At 52.0% G+C, this 23,906-nt stretch overlaps 1 protein-coding gene across 1 annotated transcript in view; it reads right to left on the minus strand.

Moving 5' to 3' along the window:
* Positions 1 to 23,906, minus strand: part of NECTIN1 (nectin cell adhesion molecule 1) — a 100,089-nt gene that overhangs the window by 8,190 nt on the left and 67,993 nt on the right. The window contains exons 6-8 of the mRNA XM_031064455.1: positions 6,152 to 6,299; positions 3,788 to 3,875; positions 3,218 to 3,328 (exon numbers count right to left, since the gene is read on the minus strand). Of these exons, the coding sequence (XP_030920315.1) occupies positions 3,218 to 3,328; positions 3,788 to 3,875; positions 6,152 to 6,299 (347 nt within the window). The remainder of the gene's footprint in view (positions 1 to 3,217; positions 3,329 to 3,787; positions 3,876 to 6,151; positions 6,300 to 23,906) is intronic.

Consider the following 23,906-nt stretch of genomic DNA (forward strand, 5'->3'; position numbering starts at 1 on the left):
TTGTGTCTCAGCACCTCCCCTACTCCTGGAGGAAGCCAGACTAAGTTTTACCTCCTCGTTCCTATCCTGCCTACTTTGCCTCACTCCTCTCTGCTTCCTTCCCACAGGAGGTGCTTTCTCCATGGATTTCCCCTCCTTTCTCCCACTCCTGGGCTCGCTCCTGCTCTTTTCTGCCTGTTTGGATCAGAATTTATTACAATATCAATAATGTGCCTTGTATACAAGGCCCAGCACTGCCTCACGCAAGCGCTGGGTGTAAATCATCACCATCGGCACCCCGGTAATTGCCCTGCAAACCCAGAGAAATTATTTGGCTGTCTGCAGCAATGAAACTTCCCCTTCTACCTGTGCAAATGGGCCCTGCTGACACGGACACTAATCACAGCTCTGCTCCTGCACTGGCTCTGCCTCCACCTCTCTCAGGCTCCTGCTGCCTCTCACACGCACACGGAGCACCCACAAAAGCGCTGGCAGAGCACACCTGCCTTCACCCACACACCTGGAACACCTGAATCACACTGATATCCTCACTGTCACCCCAAAAGTGCTCAGAGAAAAGCACTGCAGGCAGCCCCCACACCCCTACACCCACCCCTGCAGCCTCCAGCGTCCGCGCCGCTCCCCTTGGGCATTCTGGGGCTGTCAGCTCTCTGTTGGCTTCCCCACAGCCTGGAACCCCAAGAGCACAGATTCATTCATAGCTCTGCTCCCTCCTGCGGGTATCCTGAGCCTGCAGGCGTGCCCCAGCCTCTCCCTGTGTCCTGGTCCCCTGCCAGCACACGTCCACACGCACGGCCCTGCACACCCTCTTGGAGGTGCCTCCTCCACCTGCCTCTTTTATTTTCTGCTGGCACTTCTCCCGTTCTCCCCTCCCTCACTTTTGCCATCTCTAATCACTCCCTGACTCCCATTCTAGCGCTGTGAAATCGTCCACCCCAGGCAGTGCCTTTCGTGCCGCCTCGCGCTAAATCTGGTTTATCCCAAATTACGAGGTTTTGCACAATTCATTCAAAGCTGAACGCACCCACCCCGTTTTCCTGCAGGATCTGCTCCCTTCCACTCTCATCTCCTTCACTCCCCTCCCAAGCCAAATCTGCAGATGAGGTACAGGCAGAACAAGAATATCCTGCCTTTCTGCTGTGCCTTTTGCTCTCAGGGATCCCAGAACCACAGAGCAGCCACCGCATCTGCATTTGGAGCAGGTGGGAGCAGGGCTGTGCCAAAGTGAGCCTGGCAGGGACCTGGGATGTGCTTCCCTCCTCATCCTCCAGCTGAGCCAGCCCTCAGGTGAAGGATTGGGCAGGTTTTGCTCCATCCCATGGTGGTTTTGGACACCACTGCTGTTCCCTGGGGCTTCCCACTCCTCAGAATCCCGCTGTGACATGAAAAGGAGGCTTCTGCAGAGCTTTAAGGGTGAAAAAAAGTGATGCAAGTCCCTTTTTTCCCCTGCAGGGAGGAAAGCAAAGCTTGTTCCTTTGCAAAGCGTGGCCGGACAGCACAAGCCAGCCCTGGCCTGGCTGAGGCAGCACGTCCTGCCTGTGAGATCTGGGCAGAATCCAGCAAAGTCAGCACTCCTTGGCAGCCAAGGACACCCTTGTGTCCCTTGCCAGCCCCGAACTCCATCAGCCAGCTGCCTGCCCAGAGGATGCAGCCATTATTTAGCAAGGGATGGGAGCAGGCTGCGTCCTGCTGCTGGGGCAGGGAGCCAGAGCACGGCGCAGGTACGTGCTGGGCGAGCCTGCTGGCACTGCCAGGGGCTGCCAGGCAGGCTGGCCAGGGACAGGGCTCTGCCACAGCTGTGCCAGGCCCGTGCCAAGGGCTGGAGCCCCCCAGACACCTCGTCCTTGCTGCAGAGCCAGTTCTTGGTGGGCCAAGCGAAGGGAGAGCTGCACGGGTGAGGAGCAGCCGGTGCCAGGCGTGGGACATGGAAATGCATCTTCTCCGGCCAGGATTGAGAGCAGCAAACTCTGTTGCCATGGTTACGGAGCAGCAACCCATCAGGCCCCATCTCACATCACTAACTCTGCCACTTAATTAACTGACTGCTCGTTATTTCCCGAAATGAGCTCCTCCGTCCTCCTGCTTGCCTGAAATTCAGCTTTCAGATGCTTTCCAAGCAGTGGTCTCGCTCCAACGTCCTGTGTTTCATCTAAAACTCAGCAAGGAGCAGAAAGAGCTGGGGAGCAGCCCCAGGACTGAGGGAGGGCTCCAAGGAGAAGTTTTCCCTTAGGGATGAAGTGAATAGGATCAGCACAGAGCTGTGGCTTTTGATTTCCAGTGCCCTTGGCGTCTGCCTGGCTTCAGACTTGTGCCAGGCAAAGGTCACTGAGCCCTGTCCTTCCATTGTCTGCACATGGCAGGGTCACACCAGGATGAACTGGGCTGTAATTAGTGGTGTTCATAAATATCTGGGCTGATATTTGTGCCCCTTTCTCCAGGCAGGAGTTCACTCTGCTGAAGCACCGGGCTGGGTGTGCAGTGCTCTGAACTCCTCGTGAGGAGGAGTTTGGAAGGATTTACATTAGGATAATTGGTCTGCTATGGATAAAAAAGCAGAGCGTCCCCATGCCATGGGGTGAGGGAGGGAAAGGATGCTGTCCAAGGCCTGGGACTGGGATGGTTTTGTGTTTTCTCATCAAAAACTCTCTCTAATCGTACCTGATTCCTGTTCCCTACTCCCTCCCATCTAACATTTCCTCACTCCTTGCAAACCAGCCTTTCCCATGTGACTGCCAGCATCTCCTCCTGACCCTTAATCTCTCCCCGCTGCTGCTGCCTCACATTAACATCTCCCCATCTGAGGCTGAACAAATCCACACTCCAGAAAAAAAAAAAAAAGAAAAAGAAAAAGGGTTTAAATAACTTGTTGTTGTCAAGTGAGAGTCAAACGCTGGCACGCTCTGCCCTGCAGATAATTGCTTTGTGAAGCTCTCACTGCTGCTTCCCTCAGCTGCAAACCCCAACAGGGGCTCCCTGCAGGAGCTGAGGAGTGCCCAGGGTGGGGTAGGTGGGTGGCAGGTACAGAATTTGGGGTGGGCAGGGCATTTTACCCATAAAGGGACAGCTGTGGGACCTACAGACAGCTGAATTAGAGCTGAGATCAGTGTGGAGGCTGCTTTCCTCCAGGATGGGATAATCCCAGGCTGTGCATCTCGCTTTTTTAGGGTTCTGGGTGCCGAGGTGCCAGGCACCTCCACTGCCACCCTGTGCTCCTTACCAGTTTGTCACTGTAGGGAGAAGGCTCGGGGGCTGCCATGTCATAGTAGGGAGTCTGCAGAGGGAACTTCTGGGTCTCCTCCTCGTGTTTCATGTTGTCCAAGTGAACAACCTGGAGTCGGGGAGAGAAGAGGGATGAGAAGAGAAGGGATAATTATCCTGTGGCGCAACTTGGGGCAAGCTCTGCTTCAGGTGGCACCACAACCAGACACCAACCCCTTCAGACTTCAATATCCATCAAAGAGGCTGAGCAGAACCCAAATTACAGCTTTTAATTAATGCTAGACTCTGGGAATTCTGGGGGACAAGTCACAGAGCCACAGAATCATAGAGTTATAGAACAGTTTGGGTTGGAAGGGACCTTAAAGATAATTTAGTTCAAAGCTCCCACTAGACCAAGTTTCTCAGAGCCCCATCCAACCTGGCCTTGAAAAATCCTCACTTTCTGCCCCTCAAACTCAATCCAGGAACATCCTTGCTCTTGCAACCCCCATTTCCTACAATCCAGGCACGGTGGACCCTGCTTGGGATCAGTTTTCCACGCCAGAGGCAGGAATTTGCAGGTTTTTACCTGGATGTCTTCTGGAGTCAGGTGGCTTTTCATGTCCTGTTTCCTCTTTGGTGGAGGGGCAGGTTTGTGGGATGGAGGGAGGTCAATCCTGCAGGGAAAGGAGAGGCTGCTGAGCAGAAAGCAGGAGAAAAGGTTCTGCTGCTGTGATGTGCCCAAGGATTTGATTGTGTTTGTCACCAAACTGCCAATACAATCACATAGATTATCCTCAGGAACTCCCCCGTGCCCTTTGCCTCACCCCAATTAGAATTGTTAATGGAAAATAAACTCCCTCCTAGCGTTGTGTCCTTATTCCAGGCAAATCCCAGTGTCAGAGTGCAGATCCTGAGGGTGCAGCTGTGATACCTGCTCGGGAGTGGCTGCAAACCATCCCTTGGGAGGTGTTTGTGTCATGGCTGTGAGGTACCAGGAAGTGATAACAAGGTAATTGTCACAGACATCTTTTATGGAAAATCCTTTCCTTAGGATTTTTTCCTCCTGAGAAGCTGAGAGGCCTCAGGAACAAAATGTAAGCAATGGTTATCTGCTGCTGTGGAATGCAACAGGTGCATCTGTGATTGGTCTCATGTGGTTGTTTCTAATCAATTGCCAATCACAGCTCAGCTGGCTTGGACAGAGAGCCGAGCCACAAATCTTGTTATCATTCCTTCCTATTCTATTCTTAGCTAGCCTTGTGATGAAACCTTTTCTTCTATTCTCTTAGGATAGTTTTAATGTAATATATATAATAAAATAATAAATCAAGCCTTCTGACACACGGAGTCAGATCCTCATCTCTTCCCCAATCCGAAAACCCCTGTGAACACGGTCACAGGTAATGCCAACCCCAGCCTGGCATCTCTCTGGGAATGGTTCCTGTCTGCAATAAACAGCCCTGTTTGCAGGCACAGCTCCCCAGGAGGAGTTTGAGGCCTCCTCACGGACCTGCTCTGCCAGGCAGGGACATTTATCCCTGACCTCGCCAAGGATCAGCTCCTACCCCAGAGCACAGGGATTGGCAGCCACCATAATCCCAGCCTGGAGACTGTCTCTGCACATTCTGTTCACATGCACAGATGTGTCTAATCCTTTTACAAAACTTATTAAAACTCTGATCCACTAATTAGCTGGCTGCCCCCCTCCCTCCTCTCCGTGCAGACTCCACCAGATCCGATGGAGATGGGCGCCTTCCCTGGGATTCCAGCGTGGGACTGGAATGTGCTGGTGGCAGGGAGGGCAGAGCAGCTCCCCGGGGCTCTGTAAAACATTGACTTCATGGCTCTGCACAAAAGAAATGCTATTACCTTCGGGATCAGCCTCCACAATAGAGGCAGCACCTCGGCAGAGCTGGGCACGGCTGTGTTTCTATTCTCAGCTAAAGTGGCTCTTCCCTGCGCCTGGTGGAGGGCCATTGTGGGAAGTGGATTGTCAGAATGCATCTCGATCACAGGCCCGCTGCTGTTGATGCAATTTCACCTTGTGATGCTGGTTTTTGTTGTTTGTGTGCCTCTCTGCCTCTCCTGCCGCTTCCCCCGCTCCTCTCCCCTGCCTCTCCCGCTATCCTCCAGTGCCCTCTCTCAAATGGGATTAAATGGAGCACAAAATGTGCCCAAGGTGGAACAACAATGAGGTGGGGGCTGGGGGAGCATAAAAGCAACCTCTGGGTGCTGGGCTTTCCGTGCGAGGTGGGAAGGGAGGGAAGGAGGGGGTGAAGAGCTGGTGCAGGGTAGAGCTGTTCAGCAGAGCCGGGGCTGAACGCTCCTGGAGAGGTTCCTGCTGCACAAAGTGACCTCCACACCTCTGCATTCCCTGCCTGGGATCTCTGCTGCCCTGTGCTGGGCAGGGCAAAGCCCAGCTCCAAAGAGGAGCCCCTGTGGTGGCCTCTGGCCCTGCTGTCACCCACAGGTCCCAAACTGCAGTGCTGGTGGATGTGAACCCTTCCCAGATGCTTTGGGATGCATGCAGAGGTGCTCAGGGTCTATCAGAAACCCCTCTCTGATGGCAGGATGGGATTCAGTCTCATTCAGGAGCCTGAAGCCTTTGAGAAAGGAGGAATAGGATCCTCCTCTACCCATGGAAGGGGACAGTGGCACTGAGCCTCTGCCCCAAGGTTGTGCCACAGCAATCCCAGCACCTGGTGGAGCATCCCTGTGCTCCAGCCCCCCCTTCAGCCTTGTGCCAAGAGCTCAGCAACAGGACAGAGCAGCATGGGAAGCACCAGGAAACCCCAAGGGAGGGAAGTCGATCAGAGGAACGAGACAGAAACAACAGGAAAACATTTTCCCACCAAATTTTCCCATTGTGCAGGTAGAGGAAGGGCAGGAGGAGCTGTCCCCCGTGCCCACAGCAGCTGCAGCCTGGCTGGGCAGCGCTTGTGCTACTCACAGGTCGTTGTCAGTGTCAGAGCGGCTCTTCTGCTGCCGCCTGTAGACGATGATGACGGTGATGGCCACGCCGATGATGAAGACGGCGGCGATGACGCCTCCCACGATCCCGATGATGCCTCCGGGGGCACTCTGAGGTAGTGGCTTGTCTGCAACACACAGGGAAGCACAGGGGACAGGGTTAGAACAGCAGAAATGCAGCTGGGGTGGCGCCGGCACCACCAGGGATTCCTTGGCACACCAGGGAGCAAAGGTGAGGATGAGTCCCAAAGATTTCCTGAGTGTCCCCATCCAGCAGCTCCATGGAGAGAGCCAGATCCTATTGAAATGCACTGCTCGGAGCTCAAGAAGAACAGAAATTGTGGCAGGGGACGGGGTTAGAACAGCAGAAATGCAGCTGGGGTGGTGCTGGCACCACCAGGGATTCCAGGAGCAAAGGTGAGGATGAATCCCAAAGCTTTCCCTAGTGTCCCCATCCAGCAGCTCCATGGAGAGAGCCAGATCCTATTGAAATGCACTGCTCAGAGCTCAAGAGGAGCAGAAATTGTGGCTACAATTGTGTCTCCAAGAGTTAAACACTTCCTCGCTCCGCTCTGCAGTTTCATCCTCAGGTGTTTATTCCTGGATCCGCTTCCCTGCCTTTGTTCAGGCCTCAAAGGAAGAAGGGTTTAGGGAAGAAAGGTGCTTCCAAGCATTCATGTGGACCTGCTGCTTGATACTGTTGAAGTATTCTGAAAGCCTTCTGCTGGGCTTTGTCCCAGCTCCCTCACTGAATTCCTGGTGCTGCTGGAATGTTCTTAAAATGAGCTAAGGAGCAATGCTCAATAGACTGAGGTGGAGCAGAGGTTTGTGCACCCCAAATCATTCCTAAAAAAGATGTCTTGAGCACAGGATTTAGGGACAGGAGGGAGATAGACCCAATCTTGCATTTCAACCCCTGCTCTGTGACCTGGGCCAGCTCCTTGGTGACAAACATGGGCCTCATCCAAAGGAAACCCATCCCGATGGGAAAGCGCTTTGAAACCCGCGATAAAAGGATTTAATTTGCTCTACCTTCCAACCTAATTAAACTTGAAAACTAGCTAATTGGTACTTTGTACTTACAACTCAGGCAGTGATGAAAGGAGGAGATAATTGGGATGGAGGAAGAAGGAGGAGGAGGAGGAAAAGATATTCAGGAGAGGGGAGCAAGACAGGGATGAGGGAACAAGGGGTTTGTAGGACTTGTCTGTCACATCTAATTTTTGTACTTGTCTTAATGCCCTGGCTACTGGCTGCTCTGAGAGACCAGATTGGGCTAATGGATCTTATTCTGCAGCAATTTTGGCTTTGGGTACCAGAATCCCCCCTAAACTACCCATCCCCAAGGCTTTGGAATTAGGCCCGCTTTCCATGTGCACAGCAGTAAAACAAAATGTATGTGGCTATAAAACATCTGCACACATCCCCAAACCACACAGGATGACGAATCCAGGACTTTTGAGGGTGAAAATCCTGCTTTTTACTTCCACTTCACCTCCATGGATGCAACAGTTGCTCATCCTGAACTCCCCCCGTGCCGGGTGCAGTCTCAACAGGGATCATTTCCAAGAGAGTGGATCATTTGTGCTGGATCATTTCCAAGAGAGTATTCCCAGATCTCCCCTCCCAGCCAGCCTTCCCCAGCTCTCAGATTCGCTGCTGCCATCCAGGAGTGAGCTGAGGTGTGCAAACATCTCCCTGGGAGCCCCCCCTGCCCTGCTCCATCCCCAATTGCACCAAGCGCTCCCAGCCCCACGCTGAGGAATTCACCCTGCGAATTGCTCTGACGCCGATGCCCCATTCCCATTCCCACAAAATCCCGTTTTTTCCTGCCACACTTTGACACTCCATGGGTCAGCATCCCACCCTCCCCCTGCCTCCCCTGCTCCTTAATGTGAGCTCCAAGCTGTGTTTCTTTGGTGGCAGGATGCTGGAGCCATCAGAACCCACGGCTGGCAGCCACTTTTCTTCTCTTCCCTCCTCCCTAAGCCACAACACCTTGTGAATAATATTTGTGCCTCCAGACAGCTCTCTCACAGCTGACATCTCACCACGGAGCCTCCCCCCGCCAGGCCAGCATTCGGGATTGTGGCTGTAAAGAATGTCCCAGTCACTTTGGCTGGGGCATTCCCGTGATGAATTGGCCCCTGATGGCTCTGGGGATGGCAGGGACCGAGCAGAGAACGGAGCAGGGAACATCAGCCTCCTGCTGCTGCCGTAAATCAGGAGAGTGGAGGGGGGAAAAAAAGGTGGAAGGAGAAAGAGGGAAAGGAAATAAATAAATAAAATGGATCTCCTGGCGCTCAGGTGAGGCTGGGTGATAGCAGGAAGGGGCTGAGAAGATTTAGAGGTGGGGGAAATACAGCAGGAGAGGGAGAGGTGAATGCAGGGCAGCCAGGGGAGGAGGGCAGTGAAAGAACGAAGGAGCACAAGGAGAATTGCGGATATTTGGGTGTTTATGAGGGTCCCTGTCCTTCCCAGGCTCTCTGTACGAACATCCCGGGGTCAGAGCCCATCCCAGGGCTGTGTGGCCTCGCAGGGACAAGCACCAAAGCATGGCACAGCCCTGTGACAACAAGCCCTGCCCCTGCACGCGCAGCTCTCCTTGCTGGGGACAGTCTGAGCCACTCCAAGGGGCTGGTCACGGCTTTGCACGGGGTCCAGGCAGGGAGATGGCAGAGGTGACAGCGCTAATTGCTGGCAAGAAGAGGAAACCCCAGGAGGTGAGGGAGACAAATGAGAGAAGAAGGTCCTGAGAGAGCAGGATAGAGGAAAATGAGAATTAGAGAGGTCTTCCTTTATGCTTGCTCTTTCCTCTTACTTTTTTTTTCTTTTTTCCCTTTTAAATTTTTATTTTTTCATCTCTATCCACTGTTTATTTCCCCCTGGGGAAGAGTTGTGGTTGGAACAGTTTGGAGGGCACCACCAGGGCTTTTCTGGAAGGGAGGGTGGCTGCAAAAAGGGACGTTTCAGGTCGAAGGGGAGAACACCAGAAGAGCCTCAGGAGATGCCCAGCAGTGCCAGATGAGGATTCAGTTCCACTGACAGGGCTTTTGGGCAGCCCTGGGAAGATGTTTGCAAGGCTTGTGAATCAGGATCAGAATAAATTGGCAAGACAGCTCAGGGGCCTCCAGACAAGAGTGGGAAAAGGCTTTGCCAATTAAGAATGCAAACCCCCGTGCTCTGTCACGCTTGAACAATTTAAAACTCTCCAAAAAAAGAACCAAATTTAAAAAAAAGGGAGGAAAAAATAGAAAACAAAGTTTGTGTGAAGCGGTTGGCAGTGAGGCAGGTACCAGAGGGGCTCAACAAACAGCTCAGCCTTATCTGGATGTCTGAGGGCTGCTGGGAAACTCCCTGTTCCTGCTGGAAGCTGAATTAATTCACAGCATTACAATTAAGGAGAAAAGAAGGGCGTCCCACCCCCAGTCTCTCTCAGAGCTGTTTTGTTCATGACTTTGTTCTCCCACGGCTCTTCTGGAGAGGGAGGCAGGCCCGGGGAAGGGAGGGAATGGTTATCTCTCCGTGGAGCATCATTCCCAGTCACCGGTGCAGCGTGAGTGCCTTCCTGAGAGGAGCCACCAGCAGAGGAGATCTGTGCACAGCCAGGCCAGGGACACCAATCTGAGGGGCCGATAGCAAATTCCCCAGTTCTGAGGAGCTGGTAGCAAATTCCCCAGTTCTGAGGGGCTGGTAGCAAATTCCCCAGTTCTGAGGAGCTGGTAGCAAATTCCCCAGCCCCAGAGCCCAGTTCAACCACATTCCAACCTGCCAGCTGCTCCCAGATCCCAGGGAAGGAGGGACGCCGCTAGCCATGGATGTGTGTCCATCCAGCCATGGATGTGTATCCTGCTATCTATGGATGTGTGTCCCATTCTAGCCATGGATGTGTGTCCTGTTAGCCATGGATGTGTGTCCATCCAGCCATGGATGTGTATCCTGCTATCTATGGATGTGTGTCCCATTCTAGCCATGGATGTGTGTCCTGTTAGCCATGGATGTGTGTCCATCCAGCCATGGATGTGTGCCCCATTCTAGCCATGGGTGTGTGTCCTTCTAGCCATGGATGTGTGTCCTTCTAGCCATGGATGTATGTCCCATTCTATCCATGGATGTGTGTCCCTCCCACTAGCCATGTCCTGTTAGCCATGGATGTGTGTCCCCCCAGCCATGGATGTGTGTCCCATTCCAGCCATGGATGTGTGTCCTTCTAGCCATGGATGTGTGTCCTGTTAGCCATGGCTGTGTGTCCCATTCTAGCCATGGATGTGTGTCCCTCCCACTAGCCATGTCCTGTTAGCCATGGATGTGTGTCCCTCCACATCTGCCCTGAATTCAGCCACCTCAAGGAGAGCCTGAGCCCCATCTCACTGCTGAGGCACTGAGCTGCATCCCCCAGGTGAATCTGGAAGCTGGGCCAGTCTCAGGGCTGGTTTACAGCACCTCTGAGTGGAGCTAATTTGGTCCAAGAGAGCTGCACACCTTCTCCTGTCTGCCCCCTGCTAAATCCAACCTGATCCCTCTTTCCTTCCCAGCAAACCAGCACAACTACACACAACACCTCTGCTCCGAGATCTGCTTCACCCATAACCAGCTCCAAAGCAGGGCTCCCTTTCCATTTACCACCTCCCCACAGTGAGCAAATCCCCCTCTATTTCACAGCTGGCTGGCCAAGGGGCTCAGCTGTGCCTTGGCAAGGGATTGGGATCCTTCTTTTTCGAAGCCCCTGCAGCAGCCAGCCTTGCTGGATTTAATGCAACCTCAGCCCTGCTCAGAGCATTCGCAGCAGAGCACCCTGTGCCCAGCCAGTGCCAGCCTGTCCCCAGCCTGGGTTGTCACCGTGACCTGGTGGCAGGAGACATTTGCTGGGCTCTTTCTGCCTGCTTGTCCTTTGAGCAAGACAATGAGCTCAGATGATGCATATTTATAATGCACCCCACCTGACACATTCCAGGGAGCCTGAGACAAGTTCACAGAGCTAAATTAAACTGAGTTGAAAAGCTTGGCAGAACAAATACTTCCCTGGCTTGGTTCTGAAGGCAGGAGCAGGATTGGCTAATTTGAGACACGCTCCAGCAGAACACACACCCCCAGGCACAAGCTGGTTCCCAGCCTTGTTGTGATGCCTTTTGTTTGCAAAGGGTTAATGGAAAGCTGATTCCCAGGAGCTGATAGGGCAGAGGGGAGGATAAACAGAGGCGCTGGGGGTTTTAGAGGGATCTGAAGTCTGAGGGAGGAGAGTGGGGAGGGTTTCTCTGGGGGCTGTGTGCGTTCAGTGAATCCCTGCCAGGGACAGGCAAGCCAGGCTGTTCGCCATGGATGTGTGTGCCCCAAGCACCCGGAGGATGAAAGGGATCAAGGAGGGCAGACACGGCTGGGAAAGCTGCACAGCAGCACTGGACCATGGGTGCGAGGTTTGGAAATCCTACAGCCCTTCATCCCCTGCGTCCAAACCCTTCACAGCCCTTGCTTTGATCCTGGTTTGAAGGGGAGAGGAGAAGGGGAGCACAGCAGCTCACTGTGCTCCCACCTAGGCCCCCTCAGACCCTGCTCCAGCTCAGACCCTTCCCTCACTGCAGGTGGAGGTGGTCAGGCTGCACTTCACAGTGAAATTCCACCCTGTGCAAACACAAACCCACGTTCCACATCAGTTCCTGGTTTGCAGCATCACTTAACCCCTGGAAGGATCCAGACCCAGCTCTGTCACCAAGGGCTGCTCATCTGGGGAGAGGAACAGGAGCAGCTGCACCTCAGCTCGGGGAGCAGGAGTGGTTTGGTTAGGAAAGGTGATTGGCAGGCTTTTCTGAGCAGGAAGAGTGCCTGGGCTTCACTTGGAGACAAAAGCACCATGTTAGTAATTCCCATGCCAGTTATGCAACCCCAGCAAACTTGTGCACATGCCCAGGGGAAGATTTTTCTCCTGGGCAGGGACTTTGTGATGTGATTTTCAATATTATAATGAAGATAGCTCAGCTGCAGGATGCGTGGACCTTGAATGTTTTGCCACACAGACATCCATCACAACCTTGATTTAACACATCCTTAAGGCTTGCTGGTTCCGGGAGGTCCTGGAGTAAGGGATGCTATCAGCTGTCTGTTCCACTGATAGACAACATCTTCGTTTACCCCATCCTTAAAACTTGTTAGTTCCAGGGTGTCCTTGGCTGGGGGATGCTGCCTGCTCCCCTGATTAGGTCTCCTTTCTTCCTGATTAGGTTTGAAAGCCCACAAAGATCTGACAGCAGGGAACATCCTGACTCGAGATAATCTTGACCTATTCCGCATTTTGCAGCAGAGCCAGCTAAAGGTTAAGCACCAAAACGAAGGCAGAGCTGCTCTTCTGCCTCCGTGCCCTGATATAAGTCAGATGGAATTTTCAGAGCCGTCACAGCCTCTCCCATCGGGCTGTTTGTTGATGTAGCTCTCACTTACACAATCAGCCACCACACAGGCGAGTGCCAAGGCATGGCTGCGATCCTGACAATGCCTCATTTGCCTGGAAATCCCCCTCTGCACAGGCTGGGCCCCCAGAATGTGCTGCTCACCTCCCACACGGCCCTGCTGGGCCCTGCACAGGGGTGCTGGGAGCGTCCTGCTGTTACTGTGTGTGTGATGGGGACAAACCCAATGTCCCCAAGGCTGCTTAGGCAAACACATGCCCTGACCCCTCTGCATTGTCCTTTTTCTCCCTCACACAGGTGGGAATCCCTCTGTCCCTCTCTAATTTCCCTCCCCTGAAGCCCAGAAATCTGGGTATCCCCTGGGTGCTCGGTCCCAGCACAGCCATCCCCCTGTCTGGGTACTGCTCACAGCATCCCTGACCACTTTCCTTCCTTCTGTCGTTTCTGCCAGCCCAACTGGCACTTTGAGGCTTTTCAAGCCTCTCTCCAGCCTCTGATGAGGTTTTGGCAGAGCCTGGAAGTGCAATGTGTGGATCCAGCCCTCCCTGGGGTGCCTGCTTTGAAGTGGACACTGGGATGTGCTTGGCTTTAGCTGGGATTTCACGCACATTCCAGCAGGGAATGGCTTTGCCATGCAAGGCTCTCTCCACTAATGACCAGTTTGTCCCTCTCCTCCCCTCCACTGCAGGAAGCACCATCCTTGGTTAAATGACATCTGGTTAAAGAGCTGCTGGCCGCAAAAACACGTCTGGAATGTGGCCCTAGCCCTTGGTGACCTCCCTTTCCATGCTGCCAGTGGCCACTGACAAGGACGGGGTTTGGATGCAGCAGTGGGAGCAGGGTGTGAACGCCTGGGGTCCAGCAGGGATGAGGATTCTGCAGAGCTCTGGTGGGAGCTCCACCACAGATTCCTCATCCTGGGCTGGTTTTTGTTCTCTGTGCTGAGGATTCTGCAAAATTTTGGTGGGAGCTCCACCACAGATTCCTCATCCTGGGCTGGTTTTTGTTCTCTGTGCTGAGGATTCTGCAAAATTTTGGTGGGAACTCCACCACAGATTCCTCATCCTGGGTTGGTTTTTTGTGCTGAGCATTCTGCAGAACTTTGGTGGGAGCTCCACCACAGGTTCCTCATCCTGGGCTGGTTTTTCTTCTCTGTGCCCCTCCAGCAAAGGGGGCAAACACGGCCTTGCTGCCTCTAATCCACCCCAAACTCACCTGCCCTCTGTCCCTGCCAGCCCCACAGACCCCCCTGCCTCCCAGAACCAGGATTTGCAGGATGGGGAGCACCCCAGCCTGTTTTGGGGAGGAAGATGAGCCCTGGAGAAGCAGGGAAATGTTCTCTGGCATTTCCTCTGCCTCGCAGCCCTTAATTTTAGTTCTGCTTCATTTCCTTGCAGCTTGGCAGAGTAATGAACAATCAAATCCCTTTAGTAATTTATTTCTTCTGCCGCACAGTTGCGAGGAGGTGATGACACTTGAAATTGCCTCTCCTGGAGGGATGGAGGGGCTGGATCCTGCAGCCCATTACACCAGGATGTTCCTGTCCTGCTCTCAGCAGCCTGCCCAGAGCGCAGCGTGCTCCCAAACCCATGTTCAGCCAGAGATACAGCCCTGCTCCCTTGATGAGTCCATTAAGGTCACGCTGTTACAAGCAGCCACCAGATGAATTCTGTCAGATAGCAGGCACAGGAACTGCAGCTCAGACTCTCATCATTTGTGTTAATAGAGTTAATTTGCTCACCGATCCCCAGCAGCACTCCTGGGAGCGTCTCGCGCCGCCTGGCCGTGTGCCCCGGGCCGTGTTTGTCTCCCGTTGTTGCCGTGGGGGTGTTCACAGCTGTGCCCTGGATGTCTCCAAAGGATGAGCTCACCTCCCTCTGCATCCGTGCTCAGGGAGCCAGGATGGAGCTCAGGGCGAGGAGGAGCTGCTCTGCTCCCCTGACACACGGCCAGGAGTGCAGGGGCAGGGAAAGGGGGACAGTCTGTGGCCATGTTCACAGGGGTCTGAGGATGAGGGAAGAGACGAGGATCTGACTCCGTGTTTCAGAAGGCTTGATTTATTATTTTATGATATATATTATATTAAACTATACTAAAAGAATATAAGAAAGGATTTCATCAGAAGGCTGGCTAAGAATAGAATAAGAAAGAATGATAACAAAGGTTTGTGACTCGGACTCTCTGTCCGAGACAGCTGGGCTGTGATTGGCCATTAATTACAAACAACCACATGAGACCAATCACAGATGCACCTGTTGCATTCCACAGCAGCAGATAACCATTGTTTACATTTTGTTCCTGAGGCCTCTCAGCTTCTCAGGAGGAGAAATCCTAAGGAAAGGATTTTTCAGAAAATGTGACATCCGTCCTCTCCTGTCCCCGGGCAGCTGCAGCAGCAGGGAGGGCTCCAGGCTGCTCCTCACACCTTTCCCTTCTGTCCTAAAACCCCTGAGAGCTGCAGCAACCCAGACAAAAAGTGACTTTCCATCCTCCTGGAGCAGGGAGGGAGCTGCCAGATGTGTGAGGACGGGGCTGCTGGATGCTCTGGTGCTGCTGCCTCCCCTCCTGCCCCTCACACGCCTTCCAGGACTGTCACCATCCCTGTCCTGCTGTCCCCAGCCGTCCCCACCCAATCCTGCTCCAAGAGAGGGACCTGGTGCAGAAAACAACTCAGGCTTCCCCTTCCTGACCCTTTTCCTCATTTCTCCCTCCTTTAATGGCACTGAAAGGCTTCTCACTCACCTCCCCACCTCCCCTAACTTCTGTCATGATAAAAGCACCAATAAATGATAAAAGCACCAATAATTATTCATGCAGCCTCATTCAGCAAGGAGTTTCTCAGCTTGGACAGGGAGCTTCCCTCTCGTCCAGCATGGATCCAATGGAAAAGCAGGGAAGGGGGCAAATGGAGAAACAGGAAAAGGAGCAAATGGAAAAGCAGGATAGGGAGCAAATGGAGAAGCAGAAAAGGATAAAATGGAAAAGCAGGAAAAGGAGCAAATGGAAAAGCAGAAAAGGATAAAATGGAAAAGCAGGAAAGGATAAAATGGAAAAGCAGGGAAGGGAGCAGCCAGTGAGCAGCCCAGAGAAGCTGAAGGACAGGCCATGGGTACAAAATCCAGGCTTACCCTGGGGGTACAACAGGACCAAACAACACCCCTGCGCTGTTCACAGGCACTCCCGCAGGTGGATGTGGTCAAGAGGGCTGGAATGACCCAGAAAAGGCACAAGATTTGAAAAGCTGCTCATGATCTGTCTCTGGGGACTGGCACACTTTTGCTGGTGGCTTCTGAGATGACAAAACCATTTCCCTGTGTTTGAGGATGGCAAAGCTGAGGAGCTTCCTGAACAGCATCTCCTCGGATATTTCACTTATTATAAGCAAACAGAGGGGTTGAAAGACTCAGCTGAGGAGATTCCAAACTCACAGCTGTTGGTTTTTTACTGTTTGTTAAAATAGTTAAATTTGAGAAAGGTTAAATTGCAGCAGAAAGGAGGAGGGCACAGAGAATGCCTCGAATCCTACAGGGTGGTTTCCTGGCACCACAGAAAAAGCAAACACAGGTAATAAAGAATTAAAAGGCAGGAATATAATCAGTGCCAGTCTGTGAGGGTCGTGAGAAATGGGCCTTGTCAGTCAAACACAATGTCATTTTCTTGCCTACTAAACCAGTCATGTCATCAGAGCAAGTGTAGAGACGGGATGGAAAATAGATTTAGAATGACTGACGGGATTTGGGAGTTGAACAGAGAGGCTGCCAGAGCTGGGCTGTCACAAGGTCACCCCCTGTCCCAGGACAAGCCCTCCCCATCCCCAAATCTCCCTCTGCCACCCCAGTCCCCTGCTGTGACCCCTCTGTGACACAGGGCCTTGGGGAAAGGACATTCTGGGGATGGACAGGGCTCTCAGAGCCTCTGGGGAGGGTGCAGGGCTGCTCTCAGGACTTCAGCTGCTCACAGTGACCCCCAGATGTGTCACAAAGTCTCTTTTCCCAGCCTGGAGGTGGAAGAAGGAGTCAGAGCTCTTCATTTCTCATTCTCAAGGTTGTTTATTGTTTCTTTTCTATAAAATTCTTTCTCCTGTCCAGCTGAGGTCTGTTCAGCAGGTCAGATAGAGGCACTCTGGTGTTATCTTTTTATACTAAAAACTACATGTACAATATTTACAATAACTTCCCAATACCTATCACCTGTGTTAGACAGTGAGCTTCTACTCTAAACCAATCCAAAAGTGCCACCATCACAGCAGAACATGGAGGCCAAGAAGAAGAAGAAGGCCAAAAATCTATTTTTTCACCCCATGATAAATTCACTGTCATTCTACTTAAACTTTTGCGGCTCGTTATTCTTCATCTAAGGTTGGTAATTTGCTCATAATCAGAACCACAGGGGCATCCTGGGCTCTGTGCCAGGGTCTCTGAGCCCCCTGGCAGGGCCCAGGACAGCCAGAATTGTCCTGAATTCCAACAAGCTGCCTGTGCACATCCCTCCTTTTGGGGACAGGCTCCAACCCCCTCCTCTTCACCTCCCCCCATTCTGTTGCTCAGGTAACACTTTCCAGGCAGGTCCTCCAAGCAAAATTTTAGGTCAGTTATAATTGGAGAAGCTCACACGGAGCTATGAAACATCAGTTAATATGCTGGAACTATCTAGTTAAATGCCAATTATAAAACCCCCATAAGCTCCTCAACTCAAATATATTAATAACATAATTAAACATTTATTGCTTATGCAAATTAAAAGTTCAGTTAATCGGACGCCAACGAAACCCCGGGAAGTGACCATTTAAATAACTAATTTCTATTTAATTACAATTCCTCCCCTTTGCAAAGCCCCCCCATGCCATTTTTGCTGGGCAGTGTTTACTCCAGCTTGGCATTCCCAGCCCATTCCCATTCCATTGATAAGCCCAGACAGCTGCAGCATTCAGAGCACAGCTGGCAGCAGCTGGACTGGGCACACTGGGGGAATTATGGACCTCGGGATGAGCGTTTTGGGGTGGGATCAGCTCCCTGGGTGGACAGGTCTGTGTGCCAGCAGAAAGCCCCTGTGCATTGTTCTGGTGACACTGGGAGGACTGGGAGCTGCAGCAGTGGGGTGAGGCTGGAAATGAAGCGTTTATTCCTCGGGGAATGGAGGAATTTCCCCTGGTGAGCAGAGCCATAAGGACGGACTCCTTCCTCCCCTCCCTCCCTCCCTCCACGGGCAATCAGTTAAACCTGACAGGTGTGAACTTGGCACATTTCTTTTCCAAACCCTGAGGAAAGCAGGCTGGCAGGAGTTTGGGAGGTTCAGGGAGAGGAGGGAGAGAGGGGAATGTTCCCACAGCCTCCCTCTGCGGGGCGAGGGGCGGCTCAGGGTGGGTGCAGGGAGGGAAGGTGCACCTGGACTCAGGGTGAGGCTGGAAAAGGACTTGAAAACCACAAAAAACAGAACCCCCCTTTCCTTTCACAGCTCCCTTTGATCCTTTAGGATTTGATCCCTAATCACCTCCTGGGATTTAGCCAGTGCTGAGCTCCCCAGCAAACCACAGGACAGTGTCTTCTGCACAGAGGCAGAAAAAGATCATTTGCTGTTCACATTCAACCATTTTCCTCCCAAAATTCCTGACCGTTCAGACAAAACCCTCTGCCTGCTTCCTGCCAGGACCTGGGTTTGGTCCAGCAGTTGTGAAATCTGTGGAGGAGGGAGCATCCCCAGCTCACCTTGAGCCTGGCTTAGTCGGATGAGGCCACGTTCACCCCAGCTGGGAGGTGAAGGGAGCAGCTCGGATGCCAGGCATCCATAAATCACTGCCTTTCAATAATTCAGCCCCTGGAGGGTGACACAACATTTTTTACCCTACATTTCAGGTGAAAATATCAGCCTGGCTCTCTGATTTCTGCTCGCTAGGATGTGAAATTCCAGCAGTGCAACACGCATCCATTTTTTATCCTTTTTTTTTTTAATATTTTTTTTTTTTTAACAGGCTGAGCCTTGTTCTGCAAATACTCTCTAAATCCAGGCTGCATCTAGACACGTCTGGGAAGGCTGTGAAATGCCTGTTTGGAGGAGGAGGAGGAGGAGGAGAGAACCAGCCCCCCTTCTGCCAGGCACCACTGAGGGCATCTGAGGCTCAACAGCACTTCTGGTGTCACAGGTCCCTCAGCTGGAATCCATTTGCATAAAGCAATTTCCTCCAACAAATACGTTCATACAAATCAAGCTGGAGATTGCAAATAATTTGAAAGTGAAAAAAAAAAAAAAAACCAAGAAAACAAAACAAACCCAACCCTAATCAAACATATTGGTTGCTACAAGTAATTCAGCCTGCACCGTGAGTTTCCCTTGGTTCCATTTACCCAGCAGTGGCTGCAGGAGGTTTAATGGGCTCTGGGTGACCTTGAGTGCTCTGAGCTGAACTGCAGCAGGGCTTGCCTCTCACCTCACAAGGAATTTGGGATTGAAGGTCACATATTTCAGCGACCTGACCTGTTTCCAGCGCCCCCTCACTGGTTTAACATCTCCCAGCCCCACCTTCTCCTCTGGCTGGAGCCCTTAGGCTCCTGCCCTTCCAGCTCTGGTTCTGTGGATCCCTGGGATTTATCCCGCTGGTTTTGGGTCTTGTGCAAGGTGTCAGTCCCAGGTGCTGCTCCAGGGAAATTCCCTCATCACCGCGAGCTGCATCTCACCACAAATCCTACTCCAGCTCCTTTATCTGGGCAGAAATAAAACCCCCACGGTCGCCAGGCATGGTGAGGGAATGCACAGGGTGGGAACCTGGCCCTGCACCTCCACCGGGGACACTCCAGCCCTGAATTCCACCTGCATTCACCAGGAGGGGAACCCCACCATGCTCAGCACTGTGCACACAGAGCCACAAAGCTCCTCCTGCCCTGGCACAGCTCCTGCCTCTCCCTGTGCTGCTCCTCAGGGCCCTGCAGCCCCTCTTGGGCTCTCCTGCAGCCCCTCTCGGGCTCTCCTGCAGATCTGTGCCTTGGAAAAAGGATCCAAGCCATTATTTTGTCCATCGGGCAGTGCTGGCACTCCCACCCCCAGTGTGTTTCTGCTTGGTTCCAAAGAAACCCAATCCTTGGGGGCTCTGCCTGGGGGGCTGCTCCTGCTGCCTGCAGCCCTCTGCAACCCGAGCTGCTGAGGAGAGGCCCCAGGCTGTGGCTTTTATCCATCAGCACGGAGCTCTTTAGGCCTGGCCTGGGAAAGCAGAGCAGCATTTCCCAGCGGGTCATCCCAGCCCAGACAGCCCCTCCTGTCCTTCTTCCCATCTTAGCCCCAGCTCTGCAGGGCTCCTTTTGTTCCTCCCCACCCCCAGAGGAGGCTGAGGCAGCTGCTGGGAGCTGGTTCTGCAGGAGCTGGGGTCAGTCCTGAAGGAAAGCTGCTCCTCCAGCAGGCGCCGTGGCTAACGGGGCAAACTGAGAGGGGGAAAACGGGGGTAAAGATGGACACAGCCCAAGTCCCCTTGGTCACCTTGGAACCTGTTTCTTCCTCCTTTTCCACAAGGAAAGCATTCCCAGGGTTGTCTCTAATCCCTCCCAAAGCAGAGTGGCTGAGCCCTGGCTCTGTGAGCAGCAGTTTGGGGGGTTCTCCTGCCAGGCTGCACTCAGGGCACCATCCCCAGCGACCAAACCGCTCCTCCCCAGGCTGTCCTGAGCAGTTTTGCCCTCTCCCTCCAGCTCCAATCCGAATTTGGGTCAGATCCCTCTCCCTCTGTGCTGGGCTTGGGCTCAGGTTTAGGTTCAGGCCTGCAGCACATCACCCACGTGCTGAGGCTGGGTGCAAAAAGCCCTTCCCAGGGAGTATCCCACTTTCCCAGAGGATGGCACGGGAGCTGCTGATAGCAGTGCAAGGACAGCAGAAATGTTTCCTCTGATCTCCTGGCTGCCTTGTCTCTCCCTCCCCAGCCAAAGCCTGGCCTTGTTCTTTGGGAACAAGGTTTCCTTTGGGAACAAGGATCTTTGGGAGCAAGAATCGTTGGGAACAAGGATCTTTGGGAACAAGGTTTCCTTTGGGAACAAGGATCTTTCTTTGGGAACAAGGTTGCCTTTGGGAACAAGGATTTTTGGGAACAAGGATCTTTGGGAACAAGGTTTCCTTTGGGAACAAGGTTTCCTTTGGGATCAAGGATCTTTCTTTGGGAACAAGGTTTCCTTTGCAGCCTCCTGGCACACAAAGTGTCCTTCCCAAGGCAGGGACATGGGGATATTGATGCCTAAAGTTTTGGCTTTTCTATTTTTCAGATTCTGTGCTGCTTTAGTGTGTGGGTCTGGGTTCACATCAGGGGATGGTGAGCTCTGTGCACAGAGCAGGGAGACAAAACAATTCCTGCTCCAGCTGGGCACCAAGGACAAATGATCCAAATCTCAGCCCAGGAGCACAAACACCGTGGGCTGGAGAGAGAAAAACAAGCAGGGTGGGACTGCCTGGGCTAAAGCTGGAATGGGACAATGAACTGCAAGGTGCAAATGGAGCAGAACTGATCCCAGGGAGAGACCCCGGGAGCGGTCGGGGATTTTGGGACCATTTTGGTTCATCTTGGGTTCATTTTGGGACCATTTTGGTTCACCTTGGGTTCATTTTGGGACCATTTTGGGTGTAGCCCTGGCTGGGCTCTTGTGCTGCCCAAGGTGGAGCCACTCAGGCCTCTTAATAAATCCCTGCTTTATTCTTTAGCTCCATCCAGTCTCTGTTCCAGCTCAGCCTTCCCAAGGCATCAATATGCCCTGAGCTCCCCCTGAGCCTCAGAAGGTTTTGCAGCCCCATTGCCATGGCAGGCACGCGTGGCTCTAAAAAACATCCTCCAGTGTCTCTGCATCCTGGCCCTGCCACCAGCTCATTCCACATTTCTAGGGAAATATTGACATTTTTCCAATAGCCTGTCCCATCTGCTGCAGCCAGCAGTGAGAACTTCCTCACCACAGACACTTGTCCTAACTTTTCACAGATTTTCCGATGGATTTTTCTGCCCTGTGTTTTTCTAGCCGTTTATTTTTAAGCTCAGGTTAACTTTGGGCCTCAGCCAAGGAATTTCATTGTTTACATCAACAAAGGGAAGCTCTCCCAGCCTCCTTTAGCTTGCACTGGATCTGCTGTCCAGGAATTCCACACAAAACCACCATGGTCTGCAAACCCAGTCATTTGTCACCTCCTCCAGCCCATTGCTGGAGATCTCTGAACCCTTCACCTTCAGCCTTCACCTGCAAGCAACTCCCCTTCCAAAATACAAACACAGATAATTGGAATTTCCAAAAAACACTGCAAATCCTGCGATATTTCCATCCCAAATAATTGGAAAACCACAGCTCCCAGTCACTGAGTGCACAACGACGCAGCCACGGATGCCCCAGAAAGAAGGAGAAGGTCTCTTTTTTTAAAATTCTTTATTTATAAAAAAGTACATTTTTTTTTTCCACAGCTCAGCCACTATTGGTTTTTTTTATACAAGTAAAAGGAAGGGTGATGCAACACCCCACCCACACAAATTATAACCATGAAAATATCCCCCCCTCCCCAACCCAGGACTCAAAATGAACAAATTACAAAGGATGGAAAACAAAACAAAACAAAAAAAAAACAAAACAAAAATTCTCAAAAAAAAAAAAAAGGGACCATTTTGGTTCACCTTGGGTTCATTTTGGGACCATTTTGGGTGTAGCCCTGGCTGGGCTCTTGTGCTGCCCAAGGTGGAGCCACTCAGGCCTCTTAATAAATCCCTGCTTTATTCTTTAGCTCCATCCAGTCTCTGTTCCAGCTCAGCCTTCCCAAGGCATCAATATGCCCTGAGCTCCCCCTGAGCCTCAGAAGGTTTTGCAGCCCCATTGCCATGGCAGGCACGCGTGGCTCTATAAAACATCCTCCAGTGTCTCTGCATCCTGGCCCTGCCACCAGCTCATTCCACATTTCTAGGGAAATATTGACATTTTTCCAATAGCCTGTCCCATCTGCTGCAGCCAGCAGTGAGAACTTCCTCACCACAGACACTTGTCCTAACTTTTCACAGATTTTCCGATGGATTTTTCTGCCCTGTGTTTTTCTAGCCGTTTATTTTTAAGCTCAGGTTAACTTTGGGCCTCAGCCAAGGAATTTCATTGTTTACATCAACAAAGGGAAGCTCTCCCAGCCTCCTTTAGCTTGCACTGGATCTGCTGTCCAGGAATTCCACACAAAACCACCATGGTCTGCAAACCCAGTCATTTGTCACCTCCTCCAGCCCATTGCTGGAGATCTCTGAACCCTTCACCTACAGCCTTCACCTGCAAGCAACTCCCCTTCCAAAATACAAACACAGATAATTGGAATTTCCAAAAAACACTGCAAATCCTGCGATATTTCCATCCCAAATAATTGGAAAACCACAGCTCCCAGTCACTGAGTGCACAACGGCGCAGCCACGGATGCCCCAGAAAGAAGGAGAAGGTCTCTTTTTTTAAAATTCTTTATTTATAAAAAAGTACATTTTTTTTTTCCACAGCTCAGCCACTATTGGTTTTTTTTATACAAGTAAAAGGAAGGGTGATGCAACACCCCACCCACACAAATTATAACCATGAAAATATCCCCCCCTCCCCAACCCAGGACTCAAAATGAACAAATTACAAAGGATGGAAAACAAAACAAAACAAAAAAAAAACAAAACAAAAATTCTCAAAAAAAAAAAAAAGAAAACAAAAAAACCCAGAAAAAAACCTCAACCCGAAATCATGAAAGTCCATTACATTATTATTATTTTTATTTTTTATTTTTTACAAAAGCACTTACAACACAGATTACAAAATAAAAAAAAAAGAAATAAAAGAAAAAAAAAAGTGGGGTTGGGGTTGTTTGTTTGTCTGTCTGCAGTTTTAATTCCACAATGATCATTACAGCCAGAGGATGAAGAAAAAGAGAGATTAAATCACTGGAGCTGAGGAATCATGTTCTAAAAAAAGAGAAAGGCCAAAGAAAAGAAAATCCAGACCCTCAAGGAGAGCCCCTCCACCAAGAGCAGAGGATCTGACTCCGTGTGCTCCTTACATTCACCCAGGGGAATGCCCCAGTCCCAAATCCAAGCTCAGCTTTAGGCTTGGCTTTCCTTGCCTTGCTGATGGGCTGAGCCCCCCTGCTCTCCCCCAGCCCCTCTGCCCTGGGCCCCACTCTGGGTGAGTTTGGGATGCATGGGAAGCACCCAGGACCTTCACACCCTGCAAGGGTTCCCCTGCTCACCCCAGGGAAAAGCCCAAACAGGCAGCAGATTTCCTTGGGGTGAAGGGGACGGAGGGAGCGCAGGGTGAGGGGCTGTTCCACACCTCATCAGCAAAGAACAGGCAGGAACAGGCAGCAGCCACACCCTGCTGGCCGCGT

Source organism: Geospiza fortis, unplaced genomic scaffold, assembly GCF_000277835.1.
Source record: "Geospiza fortis unplaced genomic scaffold, GeoFor_1.0 scaffold110, whole genome shotgun sequence".
NCBI classification, from domain to species: Eukaryota; Metazoa; Chordata; class Aves; order Passeriformes; family Thraupidae; genus Geospiza; species Geospiza fortis.